Source organism: Cygnus atratus, chromosome Z (assembly GCF_013377495.2).
Source record: "Cygnus atratus isolate AKBS03 ecotype Queensland, Australia chromosome Z, CAtr_DNAZoo_HiC_assembly, whole genome shotgun sequence".
Taxonomy (NCBI): Eukaryota; Metazoa; Chordata; class Aves; order Anseriformes; family Anatidae; genus Cygnus; species Cygnus atratus.
The window spans coordinates 66219083-66243145 of NC_066396.1; the positions used below are offsets into that span (position 1 = coordinate 66219083).

At 37.3% G+C, this 24063-nt stretch overlaps 1 protein-coding gene across 1 annotated transcript in view; it reads right to left on the minus strand.

Annotated features, from left to right (window-relative positions):
* The window catches only part of DMXL1 (Dmx like 1), an 89817-nt gene that overhangs the window by 59547 nt on the left and 6207 nt on the right, over positions 1-24063 (minus strand). Inside the window, 8 exon segments of the mRNA XM_050716586.1 lie at positions 2002-2170; positions 4623-4812; positions 5978-6153; positions 7612-7678; positions 9974-10106; positions 10721-10799; positions 12766-12843; positions 18746-18871. Coding sequence (XP_050572543.1) covers positions 2002-2170; positions 4623-4812; positions 5978-6153; positions 7612-7678; positions 9974-10106; positions 10721-10799; positions 12766-12843; positions 18746-18871 — 1018 coding nt within the window.

Below are 24063 nucleotides of genomic sequence, written 5' to 3' on the forward strand. Positions count from 1 at the left end.
GAGCTCTGCCTGAGCAGAGGGCTTGGACCAGATGGCCTCCAAAAGCCCATGCAAACCTTAAACTGATATTACAGAATCACGGAATGGTTAAGAAATATTAAATAAACTCTCAAGGATTTTGTTTCTTTAAGAAAATAAGTTCAAAAATTAACAACAGGAAACATGCAATAAAAACGAAGATCTCTTATGTGATAGCATTACTCATCTTCTAAAAGGGACATGAAGGACAGAAAATACTGCTCTGGACTTATCTTTTGTCAAGTACTCTGAACATTGTAATAAAAGTAAACTTTGGAGTGAGACCATAAATTGATTTGGTTTAAATCAAAGAAAATACAATTATATATATATTTTTTAAAGGTAAGGGCAAACTAAAAGGACTACTTAGAAAAACTGGTTAGACTGACATTCTTAGGGACTTGACTGTGAAGGAAAACAGGTATCTTCAAATTAAGGCTTAAAATGTGAAAGCTGCTTCAAACAGAGGTTCTGCAATAAAGAACAACCTTTCATTCCCCAATCCAGTAAGACCAAATGACTCAAAACACAGTATCAAGAAGGATAATACTAATACAGATGAGAAAGAAGGGGTAAAAAAAAAAAAAAGAGGTCAAGGACAATTAAGTGTTAGACACCTAGGAAAATATTTTACCATTCTTTTCCAAAATTATTTTTTTCCTGTTCTGTGAGCTTGTTGGGCACACTCATATTGCAAAGACTACTAAAAACAAATTAAAGTTTGTTAGATACGTATAAACAAACAGGAAAAGAAGTGCATTAAGAATAGATGCAAACAAGAATTCTGAAAGACTGTGCTAACTACATGAGAAGATTAGTTAGCTCTTGTACCATTTGGAAATGCAGAATGCATGGAGCAGAACTACAGATTTCCAAGAAGCTTTAAAGAAACATTCCTTTAAGACACTTGGTAGTAATAGATACAGTGACTGCAGATGTTTCCTGTAGAAACAGAGTAACTTGATGGTACAGCACAAACCAGCAAAAAGTCTCTTTTTGTTACACTGTATGAAATTCTACATGTATCTGTGAAAGAAACATGAGCTAATACTAAAAAAGATGAAGACTAACTCTAATCTTCTTACAGGAGAAACTGTTCACAGATTGCTTCAATAAAGCATCAATAAAGGAAACTCATTGTTCTTCGTAATCATACCAAAGATTGTACAGCTACAAATATGACCTAATGCATGAAAGCAAAAAGTGGCCTTTCAAACAATGGTTAGACGGGACAAAAAACAATTTAAAAATACTATGTTTAAGATGGGCCTTAATGGGCAAATATATTACGTAATCCTTTTCTTGAACTACTTAAGTCTGGACACATGAAAACACATCACAGCAGTAAAACCATAATGAAAGGCTCTTTAATAACACATTTCTATTCAGCTTTTCAATTGGTGGACATAACGCTTCATTTTCAGCATGGGCATGAAATTACGAAAACAGAAATAGTCGTTCTTAGAAGTTTTTTTTTTTCTTCCCATAATGCCTTGCAACATAATGCATGAGCAAGACAATATTCAAGCTTATGGAACACAAGATGCAGATGTGTTTTGCCTGGTTCAGAGACAGAACAGCAGTAGGGAGATGCATGGTTACTTCAGACACTTAGTATACGGTAATCATTTTAAACAAAAAAATCTCCAAGCTTCTTATCACTGTGCAGTCTACAATACAGTGCATGCAGCCAACACAATTAACATTAAATTTGTAAATCTAGTCACAAATACTGCACCTCAGACCACTGTGAATTTCAGTTAAAAGATGACAGAAAATGAAAGCCATGATTACTGTAGAGAAAATCTGTTCCAAGAACTTTATTACTGGATAAAGGTTCTTCCAAGCATTAAAAGAAACCAACTTGCTAGTCATTTTGTACAATCAGATAAACAGAACTGACAAATTAAAGCTTACGCAGACAATGCATGCCTAAGAGAAAACAGTAATTACCCAGTAGCAAGGATTTACCATGGTTCTTACCTGTGGCTGGATTGATACTGGCAGCAATATGGAAGTGACAGAGTGCATTTGCATGAGGAGGAATGTTCCTGTGAACTTCGTGAGGATCTTGCTGATGTGGAGAGTATCCAGTATGTGCTACAACAGCACCAGACCTCCTCCTCCCTCGTCGAAAGTGCTTCAGGTTTAACTGCATGAAGAATAAGGTGTCATTTTTAATTCCTTTCAAAAAGAAAAACTAGATTTAATCTTTAAGTGGTTTTCTAAACATTAGGGCATGAAATATATTTTTCAGTTTAAAATCTACTTTAAAGTATCAGCAGAGTCTCTTGCAAAAATTACAACATTCAGATTTTACCTTCAGTAGAAAGATACCAGTGCTTTCAGGTTCATTTATAAAGGCCCACACAGCACTGTGACATTGTTACTGTTCCATATTTCAGTGTGCTGACAATACTTCTACAGCTTTTATACTTAAACAGAAAATATTACTGTTTCATAAACATCACGCTTAGTAAAGATTCTGAATGGAAAAAGAAACAAATTCAAATCGTTTTGTTTCAGAGAGACTGTGAAAAGTTACATCAGTACTTTGCATATGATTAGATCAATAATTCCTCCCTCTTCTCCCATAAGGGCCCTAAGAGGGGCCCACAGGGTAAACCCTTAGATTTTAAGGTTCACTCTGGTATTAGGTTTCTGCGACGAGATTTTGGTAGCAGGGAGCTGCAGGGATGGCCTCTGTGAGCAGAGCCCAGCAGCTGCCCTACTGGTAGGGCTGATCCCCATCAGGTCAGAGCCAGCTACAGCTGCTCCAAAGGAACCCAAAGGTGGCCAGAGACGAGCTGTGAGCAATGCTGGTTGTGACTCTGGGAGAGTAGATTTAAGAAAGGGAAAAAAAAAAACTGCAGTGCAACATCAGCTGGGAGAGGGGAGTGAGAACCAGCCCTGCAGCCCCCAAGGGCAGTGCAGCAGGAGGGCAGGAGGTGCTCCAGACACGCAGCAGCAGCTCCCCTGCGGCCTCTGGAGAGGCCCCTGGTGGAGCAGGCTGTCCCCCTGCAGCCCATGGGTCCCACATGGAGCAGATCTCCACACTGCAGCCCGTGGAGGACCCACAGGCTTCAAGAACTGTGGGAAGCCTATACTGGATTAGTTTGGGAAGGACAGCATGACATGGAAGGGACTCTGCACTGGAGCAGGGGAAGAGAGTAAAGATGAAGAAGCAGCAGAGACATAGCATTATGGACTGACTGCAGCCCCCATTCCCCATTCCCCCTGCACTGCTTGGTGGTGAACATAGAAGAGAGTGGATGGAGGGAGAAAGTTTTTTTTAGTTTGCTTTGAGATCTCACTGCTTTAGTGTGCTAAAAATAGGCAATAAATTACATTCATCTCCCTTATACTGAGTCTGTTTAGCCTGTGACAGTAATTGGTGAGTGGTCTCCTTGTCCTTATCTCAACCCAAAAGCATCATATTCATATTCATCATATTTTCTCCCCTTGTCCTTCTGAGGCAGAGTGAAAGAGCAGCATGGTGGTGCTGAGCTATCTGCCAGCATTAAATCACCACAAACCCCACCCACACAAGCAGGTTTATTCCAAATGGAAAAACAATGTAATTTTTAATATCGACTACAGCAGTATTAAAGAGTTACACTCTGCACAGTGCACATTTCAAGTCCATTGTGCTGTAGCTATCTATACAAGTACGAAAAGGTAAAAAAGATACATAATTTCTATTACAGTTGGTATTTTCCTCTTGGTATTCCTTTTTACTTGTTATCCTTTTCACCTGTCCACAGCACACATGTAAAATAGTATTCTCACGATTTTTGCATTTTTTTTTAAACATTGCCTCTTACTTTCAAGAGAAACACAAAACTGTCTCCAACTTCCTTTTTCTTACTCCTATTGGAATAGTTTGTTTGCTCTGTTGTGTCTTTCAGTCTGACAAATTTTTCATCTATGCACATGCTATAGAGGTACCATTCCTATGCTGACTACATCACTCAATACAAAAGTACTATGTCCACAAACATAGTCCACAGAGCTTTGCTGCAGAACTCTAATGCTTCACTTTATTTCTGCTTCCCATTGCTTAGAAAACATCTGTTAAGGATCATTTGCCCTAGAGATACAGCTAGAGAGCTGCCTGATCTACCTGAGGACTGTAGCAGGAAGGCAAAGGTCATCTCAGTCTTACCACCACCTTTTCCAACTGCACAAGCCAGAGAACATGCCACACCTTCAGAGGTAACAAGTGAACCTCTACCATACAAAGGCAGCATTATTTGTGGGTTTTACACATCCTGCATACAGAATGTGCTCCATACTGTTCCTGGGCCTTTGAACAAGATAATATAAAAGCACTTTGCTTCAGGTCACCTGAATAATGTATGTAGCAGCGATATAATGTCATTGTGTTTTCTAATTTAAAGCTCAGTAAAATGGCTGTCAGTTCTTGCTGTCTGCCAGGTAAACATGAGGGTGATTTCAAATAAATTTATTGTTTTATAACAATATACAGACCTATTCTATGAAGGATTATAGTTTATAATACATGTTCAAGGTATCAGTTACAATCCTGTCTAAAATCATCTGTGTACATATGCTTATTCTCAATGTTCAATTTCACTTCTTACCTCTAATGCATTTTGCATTCGTTCCTTACTTGAAGTACTTCTCTTGAAGTTATTTGTGAAGTTCACTGCTTCAGTCCAACTGTTGTTTCCTCCACCATATAACAAGCTGTCATTGGGTAACAAAGTCTCTGCCCAGAGACGACAAACGTTATCCTTACAGCAAGTCAGGAGTACATTGCAGACAGCACCACTAATGAAAGAAAATTAAAGGTGTGAAGATGCCACTTATAGTCACACAGCATGAAGCAACAGTACCAAACTGTTTCCATTATTGGTTTTTAGAATTGCACAAAGTCACTTGCATACTAAGGAAATAAACATTTGAAGAGACATTCTTGGGAAAACTAATGCTATATGATAGGCTTTCATGTCTATTCAAGTAACCAAACATAAATTACTTCAATAATTTTCAAATCTCAAACTTAATAACAACTGTGGAACACTGAATCATGGATTTCAACTTACAGATTCAGTCATAGCTCCAACAGCAGTATTTATGTATTTTTTTTCAAAGTCCTTCACACAAAACACTAATAATACTCTGCATACCTGTCCTCAGTTCTCCAGGTCTTACTGTTACTTAGCATTTTCAAAACTACATATTCAAAGCAGAGAAACCAGTGCAACATCAGGAATACAACTGCAAATTTAGAACTACAAACTTATCTTAATGACTATTTTTCCAAGTGCAATTTACATTAGGTATATATGCAAAAAAATCCGATTAACTTAAACTAGACACTGCAAAAAAATATACAGATCATGAGATTTCCAGCTCATGTAAGTTTACAATTTAGTTTTAGCTAAGATTCAAAAATGCCATGGATCTTCTGACACGGAAGCAGGCATCATGGAATAAGTGGATTTTCCCACCTTATTAAGGGACTATGGTAATGGCTTTATGTTTGTATAAAGGTTATTTTTAAGGTTTGTATAAAAGACAGCATAAACTTGCCCAAACACAAAGGTATGCAGAATTCAAATGGCTACTGATTGGAATAATAGTCACAGTAAAAGCATGCTTGCAGGATACAAAATCGCTAATGTTATTTCAGTTTGAGATTACAGTTACTTACGAAAACTAGGGAAAGGGTATTTAGGAATAGTCAGAACACAAAATTAAAACCCCCAAACTATCAATTCCAAATGATCATTTTAATCCAATTTGCAGATACTGTTTGTCAGAGGTCTAGCTTTGTACTAGGTAGAGAAACAAATTGTAAGAACCATAAAAAATATTTGAATACTTCTGAAAGAAACCATGAAGTGACAGGACTTTTGAATTGCTCTTTTTTCTTTTGGCTTGTTTTTTCTTTTGAACAGTTCACAAACCTCACATTGTTAGAGCTACTCACCGTGGCATGAATTTGCTGGTCTTCCTCCATGAGAATGAATTTACTGATCGAGGATGGGCCAAATAAACAAATGAAAAATCAATTTCTTGTGCTTCTTTTCCTGGACTTGCACCTGGTGGTGTTACGGCTGATCGCCAGCTGTCTGTATTGTACCACACTTTCACAAGACAATCGTCCTGGGGTGGGGAAGGGGTTGGCACAATAAATAAGAATACTTTGGATAAGAATATGATGCATCAAAAGGACTTCATACTTTAAAATCCATCTCCTTGGTTTTAATTTTTCCTCCAAGTGAAATACTTTGCTGATGACAATAACTCAGCTCAGTAAATAGAACTTCAAAACCCAATTATAAAGAAAACATGGTAGCAGAGCTGCCTTTTGATCTGTCTTGCCATTACTAATTTGATTTTCATTTTGCTCCTTCTGATTAGCTGTCAGTTTTTAGTTACAAATCTTCAAGCTGTATTGCCATTCAAATATCAATAACACTGTACTTCGGCAGAAAAAAACAGTTACACAACATTCAATTCTAGGAATACAAACACAAGTAAAAGATGACATCTTGAAATTCAAGCTTGGTTCTTGAGAGACCACTTTTCTTACATATGCATATAAAAAAAATGAAAAATCATGTATTTAGAGACCCTGCCCATATATCTTTAAGGACCAGATAAACTAATCTGGATCTAGATTTGCGAGCTGCTGATAAACTCAGTATGTAAGTACGTATAAATGGATAAATGGTACATACTAGCATTTTTTCTTTTTAATAATTCTGCAGTCTCTGCTAGATTATTTTAGACAGCATAAACTTGATGCCTACTTGCGTCTGTTAATCTGTGTAAAAACTGCTCATAGCGTAAGGTTTTCTGTGTTTCAGTACTGTTACTGTACTGTGTTTCAGTAATCTGGAAACATAACTTACTCCCTCTCCCTTCCCCCCATCTAATTCAAAAATTCCATAAACTCTCACAAGATTTTTATTTTTTTAACCCATGTCAGTGTGAATCTCCCCTCATATAAAGACAACAGTATTACTCAGAGCTGCAAGCGATTCATTTAGCATCCCTTAATAAGCAGTATAAACTCCTGTATGTATTTGTGATATTTTTTTCACTGGATGCTTTACAACAACTTGACTTCTCTGCTCTCAATTGTTAGGATATTATTCTCTTATAAAATGCAAACAAGAAGTTTGGTAGTATAAATAAAAGATAAATTTGATAATGCTTAAGAAAGTGAAAAGATATGGTGAGATTATGCTTTATTTTCTCAAGGGGTTTTATTGCTTTTGCTGAGAAGCCACTCAATGGGCAAAGAAAGCTGATCTATAAGATGGGCTACAAACTCTGATGTTAACTATATGGGAAAGTATATTCTGTGTTTTACAGTTTAATACTGACTCAAAATAGGCATTTTAAAATAGTACTCTGAATATTTTATTGTTTTCGCCATCAGTGTATTTATTACCTTTCTCCCAAATTCTCCTTTTACTAAAAGTGTAAAGGTACATAGAGATCACTGGAAAGACTATGCAAAAAAAAAAAAGCTATAAAAATGAAAACTTTCATTAGAAAACCTGAGAGAAAAAAAAAGCTATCTGCATTTGTATAAAACAACAAAAAGTTTACCTTTCCAGCAGTAGCAAAAAACTCCCCATCTGGCGAGAACTTCATTAAACAAACTTGAGAAGCAGTTCTACGAAATAAATACATTTAAAAATAGAAAATAAGTTTTAAGAACTTTTTCAGAACTCTAAACAGTTTTTACCTTTGAATTCATGAAAGCGATCTAATTGTTATACGCAGGTGTCCAATGTACTATGTGGAACAATTTAAGCTTTAACAAAGTCGAGAAGGAAGAGGTAAACTTGTGTACAATACCTGGTAGAGGTCACACAGGAAAAACGGGAAACTAAAAAGTTGCTGAGAGCAAACACAATATCCCGTATTACAAATTACTGTAATTGAAAAACTGCGGCTAAACTTGTGTGCTTCATCCCAAATATGCTCCATTTCCACTCTGTAAATAATTGGATTTCAAACTGAGTTCTTTCAGCCCATGTTATCTTCCAAGTTATCTGAAAAAAGAGACCTCAGTTTCTCATACTCCCCACAGTTAAAACTGAAGAAAACAAAAATGTATAAAATAATAACACACTTAAGTATTTGAAATTAATTCTTATATTAATAGTCAGTGTGGTAGAAGCAGCCACACTGAAAAACCTAGACCTAGTTAAGTGGTTCGTTTCTCCTGTGTTTTACTTTCACTGGAAAATACAAAAAAATGTATTTTACAGGTTTTCAAGCACTGAGCTGGCACCTATATGACAGACTTATTAGTGGCAACAAGAACACACAAGAATTTAATTATGCACTTAAAGTACATTGTATATTTTCATCTTGAATTTATTAGACTTGTGTAACAAGTCGTAAAGCCTAACTTTTGAAAGGATTAAGTTAGCCATTGGGTCAGCGCAAGCATGTTAGTGTATGCAATAAGAGCAGCAAGCCAATTACAAAATCTGCATATCAAAGAAAGGCAATTTTCAACTCAATTTCAGCAATGTGCTCCTACTACAGCCAATATTAAGATATTTGGGAATGCCTCCTTCAGACATTAAAAATTATTCTGGCATAAGACAATATTGCAAAATCGGTATCTTGCAAACTTCTTAACAAGAAAAAAACTGTTCTAAATCTAACAGACATACAAATGCTAGAAGACACACAGGCACAAAAGCACTTGCTTGACAGAGCAAGTTCTGTTGACCCTTATCAGGGCCTGCTAGCTCAAAGTACGCAAAACCCAGGTCTCATTCTTCCACAAAATTAGAGGTATTAAACAAAGATAAGGTTTGAGATACAAATGCAAAACTTATTGAAGGGACAGAAGAAGAGCAGTATCTGCATGTTACTGACTGCTACTACCACACTCCCAGATCCTCAAGCCATAACTTTGGCATTGTATCTGCAAGCTGACGACTCCTCCCATAAGGAGGAGAAATTATGGCCCAAAGGTTTAATCAATAAATTGAGTAAGTCTTTACTTCGTAATTTAGAAAGTTCACCATATTCAAAGGAAATTTTTTCTGTTGGATAATCTTGTGATTTTAAACACTGCTGGTAGAAGTTGGGGAGTACAGGGAAAAAGAAACAATTGAAAGATTTTTTAAAAAGGGCTTTTCCAGGCACATCCAGGGAACTACCTACTAATGACATGTGTTTCATGCAGAGTAATTGCAGGTGGGTCCCTCCAGCCAACCACTTAGGAAGACTTAATTAAAGAGGCTGCCAAACAGAACACTAATCCCAAGCAACCAGTGCACTTGGTGTATTAGAAGAGTCTTCTTGTGGTGGGAAGGACCATGATTTGGCTTAAAAACGGAAGTACTGAACTAAAGCTCTTCTGACTGTACCAATACACAGACACAAAAACTCTAAGGATTAGCTAGCATGAATATGAGAAAAGCATTCAGAGATGTAGTAAAACAGAATCTGTCCATCTTTGCGTGAATCTTCTAAATATCCAAAATAAATACAGAAAAAGCAAAATGTGGGAGGGTGTGTGCAAAGGAAACAGAGGTGCAGTAGAAGAAACTTATCTGAAGGAATTTTATTTGAATTGGTACTGCAAGCATAACAACCTTCAAATATGCAGCTTTCATCTTACTGTACAAGGAACAAAGTCTGCTAAGATGGTCACAATAGCAGCCTTCACACAGCATTCTAACAGTACTCAATATAATTGAAGATCTGCTTAAAAGCATAAACTACCTCAAAACAACTAGTTACAGTTACTTACAACGGGTCTTGTAGGAAGAAATAAATGTCACATATTCAAGGGAAATACAATTCAAATTTATCACTTTTAATAATATTTATCAAATTGAAGTATACAATAAGGTTTCACTGTACTACAATAAGTATTTAATCTGAAAGGTATAAACCAGCAAGGAAAAAGGAATTCTTTGTTTCTAAACCAGTTTCTTACTTGCATTGCCAGATACACCTCCATTCTCCACATCCAACATCTGTTCTTTCGGTGTTGTCATTGTCAGAAGAGTTATCCAAAGGAACATTGGACCAAAGCTGAAGACAATTGGAACCAGTCAAAAGGCGAGTGCCTAAAACATGTATTTATAACAACGTAAGTACAAAACAAGTTGAAAAATATAGATTTCTATAAAGACAGAAAAAAAACAGTTCTGTGTTCTGAAACCAGATACACTGGAGAACAAAATAATACCAGATATTAAATGTATGCCTTTTTTATAGCAAAGTTACTATAATAGCAGTGTGTCTTTCACACATTCCACTGCACTGATAGATCGGATCAATCCTGAAAGAAGGTAGCTTGTACTCTCCTGTATTATGAGACATATTGACTTCACTATGTACAGCTGAAATAGTGAAAATCCATCAGATTTTCAGAGCAGTCTTTTCTAAAGAGAGGGACCCAGAGCTACGGTGTATGTCCCTCTTTCACTGTAACACTTCTTTAAGCCACTTTTAAAAACATTACGTATTGCTGAGATTAGGATAATCAAGTAACACCATACAGATTCATCTAATATTTTGTCTCTCCTCTTGCTACAAGTAACCAAAGGCAGATTTCACTTCACTTTGGTATTTTCTATCATGCTAGAAAAAAACAATCTTTTTCTTGTCTCCAAGAAACAGCAAAATCTAAGAAGTCAGTTGCTCAAAGAGTTAAGTGTTTCTTATATTCTCTTCTTACCTGCGGGATCCCATGTTAGATTATGTGCTATACCTTCCAGTACGATTTGAGCATTCTTCTGCCACTGATAATGTAACCTCTGAAATGTTAAGTATTCACAAACATTAGCATAGAAATGCTTTCTTCCCCTCCCCTTTTATAATAAAAATATCACATCTTCACTACACTCTCCAACTTTTATGAAGGATGTTTCTAAAAACAAATGATTACTTATCTAACAAAAATTGTTTCATGCTGACTTTAAAACAAAAGAGCTTTCCATTTATGTGATCAAATAGAGGTTTTTTAACTTAGTTAAATAATAAAGCTTGAAAAAAATTTTGATTATATAATCATCATCAGGATCTGAGCTTTCTAAAAAGGAAGTACAATTTCATTAAAAATATCAAAAGAAAAAGTACACTTAATGCATTTAGTATTTGATATCAGTAGTACTGTTAAATTAAAGGTTTTCAGTAAGTTCAGGATCTAATATATGATACTAATCTTAAGATAGTTGACAACTCTAGTTTTTGGTTATTACTTCTTTCCTTGAAGCAACGTGAGGATTAGAATCACTAAATATTTATCCTGTCTGTCTTCATAATAGGTTATAACGCTAAGAACACTGTGGTTTTGTTTTGAATTCACACAGTTTTAAACTAAATACCCCCCCACACACAAAAATATCAAACCAATGTATATGAAATCTAAAATACAACCACTTAATTCCACCACTAAATCTTCTAGATGTGGTGGAAAACAGTTAAGTTGCATTTGTAGATAAGGATACGAAGCAAGTATTTCTGAAGCTGACTTTTTTTTCTTAATCCTTAATATACTAACAAATGGAGAAGACAGACAACATTATTAAAAATTAATTACACTGTAAATTATTGCAGAGAAGTTAACTGCAAGAATGATGTAACTAAATATTTCTTGAATTGTAAATATTTGATATATTTGAAAGAAAATCATTAGTGGAAGAGCACTTCCTCTATTGCTTACAGCTACTACAGTAATTTTCAAGTTTCAAGACATAGGTAGTGTTAATGGTATAGAAAAACATATTCAGGGTGGATTCAATGGCCCCACTGATCAAAAAGAAAGCAATACATCTAAAAAGTTCATGTGAACATAGCAAGTCCCGTTTTACCATGATTTTATTCCACTTCTTTCCAGTGGTATAAAACATAACATGTATATTCAATACCTGCTATTTAATGAGTATATCAAATACCACTGTTTTACAAGTACAGAAGGAACCATATGACTGAGTTGCTTAGCATGAAGGAAACCAATTACACAGCTATGCAAAAAATATGTTAACGCAAATGGAGAGACCAAACCCCGCGAGAAGAGTAGAGAGTTCCTCAAGCAATTGTTGCTCTTATTGTCAAACTGACGTTGATTAGACCCTAATACTTCTAAGTATAATGGTAATCCTTTCCATGTAAGAAGCATGGATAAATAACTTGTTCTAAAATAAATTACTTGGCAGAAATTAATACTCAGATCGCTGATTCACTAACCACTGTCACCAGACGCAAGCCATGCTATCAAGAGACTACAGTTTTATTCACCACTATAACTCTTATGTGTAAGCATTCAGTTAGATGTTTTACAAGAGTCTTAATAAGCTTTTTGAAAATATTAAAGATTTGAAGAACCGTATGCAGTTCTATAAAACGAGGTTAAAATAAGAACTGTAAAACACATCAGGACATAAAGGCTACACAAGATGGTCCAGAAAAGAATTCCTATGGTAATGGCTATACTCTCTGGAATACATGTTAGGTTCTGGAATTTTTAGAATATGTATTTTACAGCCAGCAAAATAAAATAAAATGAAGCATTACAGTAAAACCTATTTTTAAAGAACTATTCCAAATAACTTCTCTGCCCTGCTCCTACCATTTTCACTTCCCAAGGACCATCCTATAGCTCAACTTTATTCCAGCATTAAATTAAGACATCAAAGACATACTCAATTTTAAAGTAAACCAGAGAAATTAGTTAAGCTTTACAACCGAGTAAATGAAATTAAGGAGTGACGAACTACTTACATTATGATGACTGCTGTTCTGCTTCAAGAGGCTAACCGGCTCAAAGATACAAATCAGATTTCCGTAAGAAGCTGCAATCTAAAGCAAATTATATGTACATAAACACATGCATTAAGAAACAAACTATAGAATAAGCAAGAATAAAATGTGGTTCGCTGATTCTATTGTTAACTTTCCTTTTAGAAAAAAAATTGAAGCTCACATCCATATTAACTTTTGATAGCAGAAGAAAAATGACATTCAGCAAAATAACAAAGCAAGTGGTGACAATAACAAAAGTAACTTTAGTTACTCATTAGACCTGATGAACTATTGAGAGTATAGGTGAACATGTGCATTTTTGTTTTCTTAGATCAGATTTATTATAAGCAATATGACTTCCACGAATAATTAGGTAAATACTAATTAGGACACTAAAAGAATCTGCCGAGTTCATATTCTAAGAAATGGAAACAACTCCAGAGCACTTCTGTGGACCTCCCCAGCAAGACAATATGTTACCCTATGAAACATTAATTCAGAAAGCTTGAGCTACCCAAGCCAAACATCCAATGCAGAGATCACAAAATCAGAAGACCTACTAAATGCTAACACTAAATACTTCAAAAAAAAAGTTGTAGTACAGTCAGCATTCATTGGTGTTTCAAATTCTTATTCCATCAGTGGCATCAGCTAACCCAAACCTGCATTAAGGCAAAATTAGGAGTATTTTATCTCAAGACATCTACATAAAAGCAAGCTTAAAACACCTTTTAAGAAGGGACAAAACATGACAAATGTATGTGCCTGTCTCTAAATTGGAGAGAGATGGATTTGAACAGTGAACTATGGTGGATAAAGAATTGGCCAGATGGCCACAGCCAGAGAGCTGCAGCCAACAATTTAATGTCCAGGTGGAGACCAATGACAAGTGGTGTCCCTCAGGAGTCCATATCAGGGCCAATCATTTTACATTTATAATGACCCAGACAATGGGATCAAACATACCCTCAGCAGATTTTCAGATGACACCAAGCTGAGTGGTTCAGTTGACACAACAAAAGGAAGAGAAGCCATCTAAATGGACCTGGACAGGCCTGAGAAGTGGGCTTGCATAAAACTAATGATGTTCGATGAGGCTAAGTGCAAGGTGCTGCACCTATGTTGGGGCAATCCTAAACATTAGCGTAGGCTGGGAGATGAATGGATGGAGAGCAGCCCTGCAGAGAAAGATTAGAGAGTACTGATGGATGAAGAATTGGACATGAACCAGCAGTGAATGCTTGCAGCCCAGAAAGCCAATCATATCCTGGGCTGCATCAAAAGAAGCATGGCCAGCAGGTCAAGGAATGTGATCCCTGAAGTGTTCAAGACCCAGCTGGGGGGCCTTTGAGCAACATGGTCTCATGGGAGGTGTCCCTGCCCAAGGCAGGGGGGTTGGAATTAGATGGTCTTTAAGGTCCCTTCCAATCCAAACCACCCAATGATCCTAACATGAAAGGCCTCAGGCAGAGAGTCCCAAGGCAATGTTGCCTATAAGTACTCTAAAGTATAGAGATTTACAGAAATTATAAGGTTGCATAGGTTATGCCAATAACCAATACCCTAAATTCTAAAGTAATGCTTGACATTAAGAGGAGCAAGATGTCATGGTTTTGGCTGGGATAGAATAAATTTTCTTCATAGAGGGTTATATGATGCTGTGTTTGGGATTTTTGATGAAAAAATAGTGATGATAGCACACCGACGTTTCAGTTGTTGCAGAGCAGTGCTCACACAGAGCCAAGGCCTTTCCAGGTCCTCATGCTGCCCCACCAGCGAGGAGGCTGGGGGTGCACAAGGAGCTGGCAGGGGACACAGCCAGGACAGCTGGCCCAAATGGACCACAGGGATGTCCCGTGCCACGTGGTGTCACGGTCAACAGTAAAACTGGGGTAAAGAAGGTGGAAGAGGGGGGGACATTGGGAGTGATGGTGTTTGCCTTCCCAAGAAACTGCTATGTGTGATGGGCCCTGCTCTCTGGGAGTGGCTGACACCTGCCTGCTGATGGAAAGCAGTGATTGGATTCCTCGGTTTGCTTTGCTTGTGCGCACAGCTTCTGCTTTACCTGTTGAACTGTCTTTATCTAAACCCATGAGTTCTCTCACTTTTACCTTTCTGACTCTCTCACCTATCCCACCCTGCGGGAGTGGGCGAGCAGCTGGGTGGTACTCATCTACCTGTCAGGTTAAACGAAAACACAAGATAATGCTACTATCTACAGTTCTGATATTCTGTAATAGTCAGTTTCTTATTTCTGTGAAGTTCTTGCTCAGAAGGTATTGTTTTTTAAAGCAACGGTAAGTCAGACTCAGTTTATAGAACATGTTTTGATTTCAGTATCAGCCACAAATATTTTAAGAAAAAAAGTACTGAACAATTGTACCTAAATTAATATTTAAACTGGAACAGTAGATCCATGGTTTCCAAAGAAACCCTCTGCATTAAAAAGAACGGATAGTTAAACCTCTATCAAACTAACAACCTAAACATCAGCCTGACCCAGAAATGCCAACAATAATTTTGTCACAGTTACAAAATGGCTAAACAAACCTTTTCTTTCCATCTCAGACTAATATCTGCCCTCTCTAAAACTCTTTAAGTACCTCAGTTACTCTTTTATTCCAGTAATTCCATTCCACACACCAACAGCAGCATGTCTACATAGAATCATGTTGATTAGACTTTTTTTCTTTCCCCCCCTTTTTTTTTAAACCAAATGTGGACAGATCTTCTGCCTATTATTGTTGTTTTTTTTTTTGTTTGTTTGTTTTAAAGACAAACTAACATTACCATGCCAAAATGCTACACAAGGAAGTGTACAGAGCAACTGTTACCGCATGGAAGTTCCATAGGCTTCCATGGCATCATAGACACTTTCATTAGTCTTCATTCAGCAGCGTGTCACTGAAAAGAATAATGCAGATTTGAGTGTTGACTAACTTCCCGAATTACCACAATAATTGCCCAGATGGCAACAAAAATTCTTGCGTTGCAAAGCCCTTGTATTGAATATGTGTGGAGATGCCTTATTGGGTTGTAAGACAAGAGATTACCACTATTTGTGTGCCACCATCAAGTGGAACTTCCCTCACCCTCATTGTTTTGTCCAAACTACCAATGGTCTCATTTTATGAAGTTTTAGTGTAATCTTATATATATCAGTTTATATTAACAAAATATATAATAATTTCTATATTGTATATTATTAATATAACAATTATTAGTAATATTAATGTTATCAAATAGTTTCTGGATACACTTATGTTTTTCCTCATTAGTCCTCCACATTAAACAGACTGACTCAACAGTTTTCTCATTCACGAGGTCTTACTAAACGATATTAGCATTCACTACCAATCAACATAAATAAAACAATCAGTTACTTTGAAAAGAATCCAGACTGCCTAAAAAAAGTTCAGTTCATTTAATTATAAGCCGTGAATTCAAAACTCAACTTGCAAATTCAAAATAATTAGTAGCCCTACTGGTAAGAAATGTCTTATTTAACAAACTGCTCTTACTTACAGAACCAATTTTCTAGAAGTAACCTATTCCTATTAGCATTTATATTAAATAAAAATTTTAATTTACCTACAATTTTCTTCATTAGTAAAATACTCTGTTCCATAAATAAAACACATCATATATATTCTAACAGTGCTGTCACCACCTACGACACTTAAAACAACTTTGATTAAATATTTCAAATTATCTGAATCTAGTGACATCTTCTTGTACACTGTCAGGTATTTCTACTTCCCCTTCCAAATAAATCTTTCATTACCATGTTGCATACAAACAGAGGCAAGAGATTCAGTGGCCTACAATTACGTCGTTCTCTTTGTAGACGTAATTAGTCCTTGTAAATCTATGGGAGATTTATTTATTTATTTAACATATATAGACACAAACGCTTGTAAATATAAACAGATACATGCATGCCCTCTTGGAATGATTAAAAACTCTCATACAACTTATCTCATTCTTTGAGATAGAGTTAAATTTCTCCCCAAAACTAAGGAAGTGAGAATATGGTGCCATATCCCAGCCTACCATTCAAAGCCAAGGTAGGGGATGATCAAGCATGAACCCCCCAAGTTGGTGCTACTTCAAAGTAGTTTCACAAGGCATTAGCTTCCCAATGAACTAGAACTGGATTTAGAAGGCAAGAACAAATGAAAATTTGAACTCATTATTTTCATAACCAGCAAACAACCCTTTTACAAACTAATTCTGTCATCCAAAGGGCAAATGATGGGAAATCCTTCAAACAGAAGTAAAGGCCAGATATTTGTAGAAAGTACTTCATAGCAGCTCTCCGTAAGTTAAAAAATTAAAAAGGTACATAATTCATAAACTACAAATTATTAACAAATGTCTTCTTGAAAGGTTCAAAATTACAGCCAAATTAAGCTGCATTATTTGCATTCCGTTTCTTCCTATTGATCTTAAAGAACAATCTAGCGGTTAACTGAAGAGAAATGTGTCAATACTGATGACGATTCGCTAAGAAGGTATGCCATTTTTGCAGCAGCAAGCTGGAAATACGCTGACCTATCAGTCAACAGATTCCTAGTTATTCACTACTTATTCACACAAGTTATTCCTAGTTATTCACACAACTGAAAGTTGTTTCAATACCCTACAAATACATCAGACTAATCACTAGCAGCAAACTATGCTAATTTGCAGAATCAAAGTGACCGTGTAGGTCTATTTACAAACTGATAAAATCCTAAAACTTAGTAAGTTCAGAAGTTTCATATATACATATATATAAATCTGCAAATCAAGGGCAGTTTGTCATCTAAATATGTTCAGAACTGCTCTCAGGAAGTCAAGATGACCTTCCAAAATTGGAAGAAAAATATTATAAACTTGTGTGTTACGTGATCTGCACATGCATTTCGCCATCCATTAATATACATCCAGTGAATTCAAACAAGAAAACTTTCTAGTTAGCAGCCAGGGGAGAAACAAACATTCTTTACAGCTTTGAGCTACCAGAGATGTGGAGGTGTTCTCTTTTCCATTTTCATTAATGCTCCTTCACTACTGTTGCAAGAGTTCATCATTCAAACATTAAAATGCAGGAACAAAGAGTAGCTGTGGATCCTCTAGACTGTCATTCATAGACTTCACATGTAAACATAGAGCAGCTTCCATGCAGAGGTCTTATCTGAAGACTGACACCATAATCTAAGCAAAGCTCTTACCAATTTACAAGGCTCGTAGTGATATGCAGAATGATAATGTTACTACCCCACTAAGGCTTAAAGAAAGGAAAGAAGCAAAAAAAATACCCTCTTCCATGAGCCAACTTTTACCCACAGTTCCTACGTCATTGGTAAAGAGTTTAACAACACTGTGACATCCCTACAGACAGAGCTGCTTTGTTCATTCTTTTTTATTTTTACAGTTAAGAAAGGTGTCTATAAGAATAATTTTAAACCTGTCTAAAATAACAATTTACCTACCTACATGAGAAGAAGACGAGAACTCAAAAAAGGAAAACTCTATACAAAAGCAATTTTAAGCCTTTAAGAATTACTTGAAAGGGATATTATTCTTCTACAGATATGACCTGAAAATGATTTTTGTGGAAGAACTCATCTGCTGCCAGTCACCGGCATATCAAAGCATGACAATGACATACTCAGCAGTGTGAAGATAGAGTGAATAAATTAACTTTGCTCCCACCTTTCTCATCTTTTGGTCAAATTATTGTTATCTCCTCTATGCAACTTCCTGCGCAGCCCTACATATCTTCTACAATCTCATAACCATGCTTACTATTTCACATGTACTATGCTGCTTACCATAAAGAAAGAGATGAAGCAATCAGCCATTTTGCTATTCACTCTTGTGAGTATTCACCTTAGCTTGCAAGCATCCATGCTCCTGAGAAAGCACTTAACATGACATTGCTAGAACATGATCATTACAAACACCTACATACCTTTCCCTGTTGCATTGAACAGTCCACACATCCCACTTGAATGTTTCCATGTTTTGCTCCAGGGATTATCTGTAACCTTTCAAAGTCAGTCCCTAATACAACAATATCACATCCTGATGCATATGCCTAAAAAAAAACAAAAAGAAACCAGAAAAATTAAACAAAGCTGTCACTGCTCATAGCATCAGTGTATCAGTGAAGAATGAAGTGACATAGTGAGTGCATTTTATCCATGTACAGCAACACAGAGAAAAGTACAAAGACAGTTGCAAAGATCAAACAGATGTCTACAATTTCAATCAAGCAACAGAAGTGACAGATTACACTCTCTCCATACTTAAAAGCACACCACAACACTTTTGTAACAAGGAAACAGTGGTTTAAAATTGAAGAGGCAAAATGGACGGAGTTATAAAAAACTATGAGAAAAGAAAAAACGTGAAAAACAATGTTCATGCAAAGCAGTATAAAGTGATTATATTTCGTAGACTCGAAAAAGAGACATCTAAAAATAAATTTTCAAAAAGGGGGAAGAGAAGTGAGAAGCTAAAATGCTGTAAGCCATTTAGAAAAAGATAAAATTCAAAGGAAAACAACGCAGCTTGGCTATAGAAAAGCTGGTTTCAGACTAACAAGTTTTGTGTTACTTGCATGCCATGGATTCGTTTTATCTTAAATTTATGTTGTCACTAAGTAATCTAACACCTTCATAGAGCCACCTGTTGAGTATTGCAATGCCTGAATGAAATAGAAATTCTTATCTTTAGGTAAATCATATTAGAAACTAGGCACTGATTAAAATGTCATGAAATATTAAAGATTCGAAAAACTTCTGGGAACAATAGTAAGCAGCAGCATCCAATGAGCATACAAAATATATCATTCAAGTACCAAAGTCCAGCAACAAGGAATGCACAAACAACAAAAAAATTAAGAGCCAGTAAACTAGTACCAAAATTATTAGCACCAACAATTGTATGCTGTCAAAAGACAGACAAATTGTGAAAACAAGCTGCTGCCCAGGAAGATTCAAGAGCAGAACAGTATCACAAGAACTGTGGATGGAAGACTGCAACCAATTCCACTAATTTCTAGTATATTTACTAAAAAAACACTCTTGACTTGAAAAAAGCAGAAAAATGGAACGCTAGATTTGCAAATTTTAGATAGGATGGTCATGCTTTTAGGTGTTTCAGGTTAAGGAGCATTTTTTGTCAAACCTGTCCTAGACTATTGTACCATTACATATACTAAAATGAAAAAATAAAACAAAAATGAAGATTTCAGTGCAAAGCTAATTTCCTCTGCAACGTGTTTAGTCTATTTTACACCATCTTGCCCAGAAAACCAATGACCATTCTCTGCCAATGTTCAGGCGTTATTTTCCAACTTTCAGACTACCAGCCAACTTTAAAATAACCTGATTGTTGAAAGTGCTCTCTAGAATTCTTCTGTAGACTAAATACCTTTACTTATGATCATTTACTCTCATCTTTGTTCCCCTTCCTGTCCTGTCTCCTCCTCACCTTCATGGAGATTCAATCAGTACAGTTCCTCCTGTCAAAACTGGATCATTTATTACAAATAGGCAAACTGAACTGTAGGCTCTGATTTAAAACTTACACCAAAAGAGATTGAGTTCTATTTTCTGCTCAAAGTGATTTAAAGTGATTTAAATCTGCTTTAAAGTGATTATTTTGACATCGCAGTGACATGTTGAACTTTTGATCTGTTCCTCGCAGAACATTTTTTTCTGAAGTCGAAAACCGTCTCACCTGGTGACTCAATGATTAAATCCTTAGTCCACTAGGCAAAGTTTATTCCAAAGTACAATATATACATCTTTTCCCAAAGCCATTTTGTTGAATTTACTGTTTTGCATGAAGGCAATTTTAAGAAACAAAATACTCCACTTTAAAGAGATAATTAGAAATGTTTTTAAACAAATGAAGTGCCAAAGACCGCACGAAGTCCTCTACCTCTTCTGTATGCCCCTTTAGTCCTTATCAATACTTTATAAATTTACTAGATTTATCCACATTTGTTTCCCTCCATTTCTACATTCACAGACAAACCTGAGATCATGCAGAGTCACAACACTACAGTATTTCCACCAAAGGGAGTGAGCAGCAGCATAAATAGTAATACAAAGTACCAGCAGCAATCCCAAAGTTGGTAAACTAACCATTTTAACTGGATCAAGAACACTATCAGTCTTAACATATTTAAAAACAAATCCTGAATACACTTGGATTTTGCATTGGAAGAACTCTGAAGTAACTATCACACCCTGGAGTTTTTAGGAACTTGCATATTCATTGATGTATCAGACATGAGGACCTAAAATAGTACCAGAACACAGTCCTGCTACTCTACACTTTGTCGGACAGTAGTAGCTCAAAGAGGTATGCAAACACCCTATACTCGTGCTGTTTCCCGCAAATGCCCCATTTATGAATGTAAAATCTTGCTCAGGAGCTATACATCCTCTCCCCTTTAGCTACATTTACACAATTATATTACTTGACGATTAATATTCATTTCTTGCCCAACTTCATATGCAATGTGTTTAAAAAGAGAGCGTCAAATCAGAGATGGTATTTCTGACAGAAAGTTTGGGAACATCATCTCATTCCACCAGCTCCCAATTCTAATAAATAACTATAAACGTACTCATAAGAATCCAGACAAGGGTTGGGGTAAAAGGAGTGTCTTTTTATGATCTTCAATTTCTGAAGAAAAATAGTAATACTATTTTTACATTCTGATAATTCTCCACATTACCTGAACAACAACAACAAAACTGACATTCAGGAAAAATAAATCACTTCTGACATCAGTCTACTCAGACAGATCAGATCATACTTGCTCACACTGACCCCCAATAAGCTAGAGTACCACTGATTAGCTCTTAAGCCTGTGGAGCAGATCTGTCCCCAATGAAGTAAGAAAAGAAAAAAAAAAAAGCAAACATTTTCAAAGAAATTCCTAATATAACTATAGACAAGCAGAAGGAAGCTGACTTGGGAGGTGACTTTTGATGTTTCTTTGATAGAATCATAAAACCATTAAGATTGGAAAAGACCTCTGAGATAATCTGGTCCAACCATGCCGCTACCACCAATGTCACCCACTAAAACAAATCCCTAAGCACCACATCCAACCTTTCCTTAAACACCGCCAGGGACAGTGACTTCACCATCTCCTGTTCCAATGCCTAACTATTCTTTCTGAGAAGAAATGTCTCCTCATTTCCAACCTGAACCTCCCCTGGCACAACTTGAGGCCATTCCCTCTAGTCCTGTCACTAGTTCCCTGTGAGAAGAGGCCAACCCCCAGCTGCCCACAACTTCCTTTCAGGTAGTTGCAGAGAGCAATGAGGTCTCCCCTGAGCCTCCTCTTCTCCAGACTAAACAACCCCAGTTCTCTCAGCTGCTCCTCATAGGACTTGTGTTCCAGGCCCTTCACCAGCTTCACAGCCCTCCTCTGGACACGCTCCAGGGCCTCGATGTCCTTCTTGTAGTGAGGGGCCCAAACCTGAACACAGTACTCAAGGTGTGGCCTCACCACAGCAGAGTACAGGGGGATAATCATCTCCCTGGTCCTGCTGGCTGCACTATTCCTGGTACAAGCCAGGATGCCGTTGGCCTTCTTGGCCACCTGTGCACACTGCTGGCTCATGTTCAGGTGAGCATCGACCCCACACATCCTTTTCCTCTGCACCGCTTTCCAGCCACTCTGCCCCCAGCCTGTAGCGCTGCATGGGGTTGTTGTGGCCAAAGTGCAGGACCTGGCACTTAGCCATGTTGAACCTCATCCCACTGGCCTCTGCCCATCGACCCAACCTGCTGGAGAAATGTTCACCTGCAGGAGAAATTTAATTTCAAAGACAAAAGGGAAAGGACACAGAAGGCAAGCAAGTTATATATTCAACAAACAAATAAACAAAAAACAGTCAGAACAGATGATAATTAAGCTTTCTGGCAAATGCAATTTGCTTCCCCTTCTACTGTTTCCTACCATCCCAGTCCCATTACACCTCATACTGACCAGACACCTCAGGAGAGAAGGTTGATCACTTCCCCTAGCCCAGCTTGTCTTTTATTGTCCCTCATGTAATTCTTTATTTAAATAGTCTCTGTGAAGAGAAGCCACATTCTCATACACATTCAGTGGAACCCAGATGCCAGTTCTGAATGCAGTTTCTAAGGAGTAATATCCTTAAAAAGACACTTTTCTAGAACTAGAGCAAAAAACTAACTACTGGACATTTTTTTTTCAGCTCAGAAAACAGTATGAGGTATTTTAGCAAAGAATCATAGAATCATTTAGGTTGGAAAAGACCTCCAAGATCATCAAGTCCAACCTGCCAAGTCTACCACTAAACCATGTCCCTAAGCACCACTTCTACATGTTTCTCAAATACCTCTAGGGATGGTGACTCAACCACTTCCCTGGGCAGCCTGTTCCAATGCCTCACAACCCATTCAGTGAAGAAATTTTTCCTAATATCCAACCTAAACCTCCCCTGCGCAAACTGAGGCCATTTCCTCTTGTTCTATTCCTTGCTGCTTGGGAGAAGAGACTGACCTCATCCTGCTACAACCTCCTTTCAGGCAGTTGTAGAGCACACTAAGCCTCCTTTTCTCCAAGCTAAACAGCACCAGCCCCCTCAGCCACTCCTCATAAGACTTGTTCTATAGACCCTTCACCAGCTTCATTGCCCTTCTCTGGGCACACTCTAGCACCTTGATGTCTTTCCTGTAGTGAGCGGCCCAAAACTGAACACAGTACTCAAGGTGCAGCTTCACCAGAGTCGTATACAGAGGAACAATCCCGTCCCTAGTCCTGCTGGCCACACTGTTTCTGATACAAGCCAGGATGCTGTTGGCCTTCTTGGCCACCTGAGCACACTGCTGGCTCATATTCAGCCAGCTACCAATCAATAGCCCCAGGTCTCTTTCTGCCAGGCAGCCTTCCAGCCATGCTTCCCCCAGCCTGTAGTGTTGCATGGGGCTGTTGTTCCCCAAGTGCAGGACCCGGCACTTGACCTTGTTGAACCTCATACAGTTGGCCTTGGCACATTGGTCTAGCCTATCCAGATCCCTCTGCAGATCCTTCCTACCCTCAAGCAGATCAACACTCATGCCTAACTTGGTGTCATCTGTGAACTTACTAAGGGTCCTCTTAATGCCCTTGTCCAGATAATGATAAAGATACTGAAGAGAACTGGCCCCAGTACTGAGCCCTGGGGGACACCACTAGTGAAGAACCTCCAACTGGATTTAACTCCATTCACCAGAACTCTCTGGGCCCAG